At 31.3% G+C, this 4,351-nt stretch overlaps 1 protein-coding gene across 1 annotated transcript in view; it reads left to right on the top strand.

The window, feature by feature from the left end:
* Positions 1-4,002: 4,002 nt before the first annotated feature.
* The window catches only part of LOC119580922 (E3 ubiquitin-protein ligase RNF25-like), a gene marked incomplete at its 5' end in the record, with an annotated part of 24,023 nt that continues 23,674 nt past the window's right edge, over positions 4,003-4,351 (top strand). The window contains 1 exon segment of the mRNA XM_037929164.1: positions 4,003-4,068. Within this exon segment, the coding sequence (XP_037785092.1) occupies positions 4,003-4,068 (66 nt within the window).

The following is a 4,351-nucleotide window of genomic DNA, read 5'->3' as shown; positions in this document are numbered from 1 at the left end:
GAGGGGAGCCCGCTGTCCAATGAGCGCGGACATGGCTGTGGACCTGTGTGACCCAACCTGGGTAACTATGCTGAACTCCAGGTTGCGGGGTCGTGCTGCTACAAGGGAATGTGTATTGTCTAATTTGGCAGCTAGTATGGCCTATAGCTACTCTTTTGGGTAAAGTCCCTCTAAAAGTGATTCTTAGTGATTTAGTAGGTATGCATTTATTTCACTTTCTCTGTCATTATTTTTTAAAAATTCTCTTTACATCTATTATTTAATTTGGATCATATCCTAATGTTCTTATTTTCTCTTTCATATTTTCTATATTTAAGTCCGTTTCAACTGGGTATATTGTTCCATAGGAACAGTTTGTGTATTTATTTGAAGTTGGCTGTTTACATATTATTTCCCAGTTTCCTAGTTTATTTAAAGTTCTTAATTTGGATATGTCTTTGATTTCAAATCTGAGGGCTTTACCTGCCCCTATCACTCTCAAGGAATCTTCAACTATGTATTTTTGAAATTCTGATTTGTTCATGGCTTTCATTAATTTTAGTGGTTGTTGGAATTAGTGGTTGCAGATCCATCTTTTTATTTAATTAGTACTACGGAATTTTCATTTCCTACCTCCATATTTGCTAGGTTTTTACTTGTTGGTTGGGGTTCTTCCGGTGTTTTCCATCCGGTTCTTTGTTTTTCAGTTGTTTTAAGATTAGGTTTTCTTTGTTATCACTTTCTAATTCTTCTCTTGTTCTCTTTGTTTGGTTTTCATGGTCCATGTATTGGATTGATTCAGGGTCTTCACCTGGATCAAAATTGAGATCAGAGTCCATAAGATTAGGATTTTCACTACACTCAAAAGTTGATGTTCACTCAACAGAGTTTCAATCCATTCTCATCTACCATTTCATTTCCAGTTATACTTTTATGCGCTGGGATCCATTGTATTGTGATGTTTTTGTTTTGTTTTGTTAAAGTATGAATTAGTTTTTGTCTTTCATATGTAATTTGTTTGTAGTTTTTGAGTTTGTGATTTTTTAGTGTTAAGATTGCCAAGAGTGAATCCATAGTAATTACTGTATTTGTTAGTTTGGTAAGTTTTATATAGTTTAATCCTTGTTTTATTGCATATAACTCTGCTTCTATGATTTGAGTATTTTTTGGTAATTTCCAAATTGATGTGAGGTCTTTTGTGAAGTTGTCTATGAACTTTGTTACTAGTTTAAGGGAAAAATCATACCATGGTGGTACTGGAGCTTTGTTTAAATTCATATTGAATTTTAGTTTTTTTCAAGTCTCAATGACTTCATAGGTCCAGGATTTTTTATCTTTATTGTAAATGAATTCTCTAATCTTTTTTGTTATTAGTTCTTTTACTGGTGTGTTTTTTTTTCCCAACAATTTTACTAGCTGTATACAAGCTAATTCATTTGTTCTGTCAGTTAGCAAAGTTTTTTTTTTGTTAAGGCTTGTAGTGATATTAATTTAAAGGATCCTGTTGATATTCTGAGAGCTGTGTTTTGTATTGTTTCTAATTTTTAAAATTCTGTTTTTTGCTGTTCGTATATTGCCAGACCATACTCTATTTTTGGTTTTACATAGATATTATAAAATTTTATTAGGGATTCTTGTTTTGCTCCCCAGTTATATAAGGATATTGGATATTTTTTTCATTATATTTTGTTAATAAATTTTACCTTGATGTTTTTTTCTATGTGTTTTGTCCATTTTAGGTTTGGTGAATCAAATCTTAATCCCAGGATATCTTGACTGTCAGTAAATTCTAGTTCTACATTTTCTATTCTATCTTTGGTAGCTGTACTCTTGTTTTGTTTGTGAAATATAACAGCTTACTTTTTGTTAAATTTATCTTTAGATCCCAGGTGTCTGCCCATTCTTTTACTTGTTTTAAACCTCTTTCAGTATTATTTATGGCTTCATTTAGGTGTTTACTTGTGGTTATTAGTATTATATCATCTGTGTATATTATTTTTTTATTTCTGTCAGTTTTAGATCATTTATCATGATGTTATAGAGTGTTGGGTGTAAAGGGGAACTTTGTGGGACGCCACTTGATATTGTTCCTTTTACAGAATTTTGGCTTCCTATTTTTATTTGAAATGTTCTTTCTTTTAGAAAATTATGTACCCATTTTAATAGATTTCCTTTTATTCTCAAATTAGCCATTTTTATTAGTAGTGCATCATGATTTACTGTATCAAATGCTTTTTCTAGGTCTATGCATGCAACAAGAGGATATGTTTTATCTTTGATTGCATTTGTTATGTTTGTTTCTACCATTTTTAATGCATTCATTGCTTTATAATTTGGTCTAAATCCTGTTATGGCTATGTTAAGTTTATTATTTGTTTCTAGGCACCAGTTTATTCTTTTTGTTACTATGTTTTCAGATATTTTTTCAAGACAATTCATACGACAAATGAATCTGTATGATTTTGATTCTGTTGGTTTTTGGATTGATTTATGATTACATTTTTAGAATCTTTGAATATTTCTAATTTCTTTTTTCTTTCAGTGACTGGTTGGTCATTATCAATTAAATGATAATTATTTTGTGATGCCCATCCTGTTATCTTTTTAATAATTATATATATTTATTATTTTTTTTTTTTTGGGGTGGGGGGTTGAAATCTATTGAACTATAATTTTTTTCCCAGGACTCTCTTTTTACTTTTTCTATATTTTTTCCAGCTTCAGCTAATAGTTTTTATATTCTAGATTTTCATTATTAGGCCTTTTTTTCATTTATTATAAGCTGTATTTCTTTTTTTTCTGATTTTTGTACATTTTGCATTCCACCATGGTTTGTAGGATTTTATTTTTTTGTCATATACTTGATATTTGAAATATTTTTTTCCTGTGTCACAGTACTCATTCCTTTTAATGGAAATGAAGTTTCTTAACAGTATTACTTGTGTTTCCGAATTGTTTCACAGTATTCTGGTTAAGTGAACTGTAAATAAGTTAGTAGAAATTTCAGGGATAATACAACATTTTGTGAAATCAATTATTGTGTTCCAGCACATCACTTCACAAATCAAAGATTTGTTGCCCTTTAAGGCACAACATGCTGTTATCCTTCACAATAATGGAAGCCCAATTTTGACCTTTAAATGTATTGAATATTATGATAGATGCAAGCAGCCAGGGAGGAAAAGTGGCAGTTGGGAAAGGATTCAGGAGTGAATCCCTTGGCTAGGAAAATAAGATGATTGGGAAGGGGCCCTTTCAGTGGTTGTCAGACTTTTCTGCCTAGTTAGAGAAATAAGGTGAATGGAAGGAGGTCTAGTAGCAAAGTCCCCAAATCTGATAGGTTTTCTGGTTCATACGGCAATGTGTGTGGAGATTTTCATGCTTATAATGGAGTTTATTTATCTACAGTGTCAGGTCACATCTTTCATGATCAAATCTTGGCATGAAGGTTCCAGTTTCCCACCCTTTTTCAAAATTTAAAATGCCAGTCATATTTCTGACCCACAAGAAATTATGGTTCCCAAAAGATCTTCCACGTATGGATATGTATTGAATTTAGACCAATCAAGAAAATTGTATTCTTGATAGTTTTTTCTTTGCACTAAACTGAAACCTATACCACATGACTATGATGACCAATCATGAGTCATGATGTAAAAGAATCTCAGTTGCCAGACTATCGCCCTTCATTTTAATTTCAAATTCACTCGACTATTTCAACTTTATCAAGAGCTTTCACTCTAATAAGAAAAATGCATGAGACTAATTGGAGGTGCATGGTATTTTGCCTATAGCAGTTGATATTAAAATTGTAAATTACTTTGTTCTTGTGATGTGAATCAACATTTGTGGCCATTACAGCAATAGTGCTAAGTTTATTTTTGGGCTGAAGAGTAAATAGAAGTGCACACTGTTATTTTTTCAACAGTTCTTTCTTCTATTTGTAGCATATTCAGGATATGTTTCTCTGATATGACAGTGTTTTCACCATTTTGTAAATAACAATTTTCTTGCTTTCAGAATTATTGAAGAGATTGAAGCACTACAAGCAATTATGCCAGATGAAGTAACAGTATTGCAAGGACACAGGTAATGTGTATAAGACATCAGCATTTTTTATAAGTATTGTTTTATAGCTGTACTTAGGTATTTTCTCTCTCCTTTAATCTGACATGTATTCCACATTATAAATCCTGGAATATAAGGCAGTGGAACACTGATTGGATAATAAAGAAATATTTTACATCAGTGCAACAAATATATAAACATAGTAAGATGTGAGTGTGTGTGTGGAGACAGAGACAGAGACAGACAGACAGACAGGAGAAAAAGAATAAAAAAATAAATAAATAAATAAAAAAGAAAAAAGAAA

The sequence above is a fragment of the Penaeus monodon genome, chromosome 14, assembly GCF_015228065.2.
Source record: "Penaeus monodon isolate SGIC_2016 chromosome 14, NSTDA_Pmon_1, whole genome shotgun sequence".
Lineage (NCBI taxonomy): Eukaryota > Metazoa > Arthropoda > Malacostraca > Decapoda > Penaeidae > Penaeus > Penaeus monodon.
This window is presented reverse-complemented; position numbering and strand designations above follow the sequence as displayed.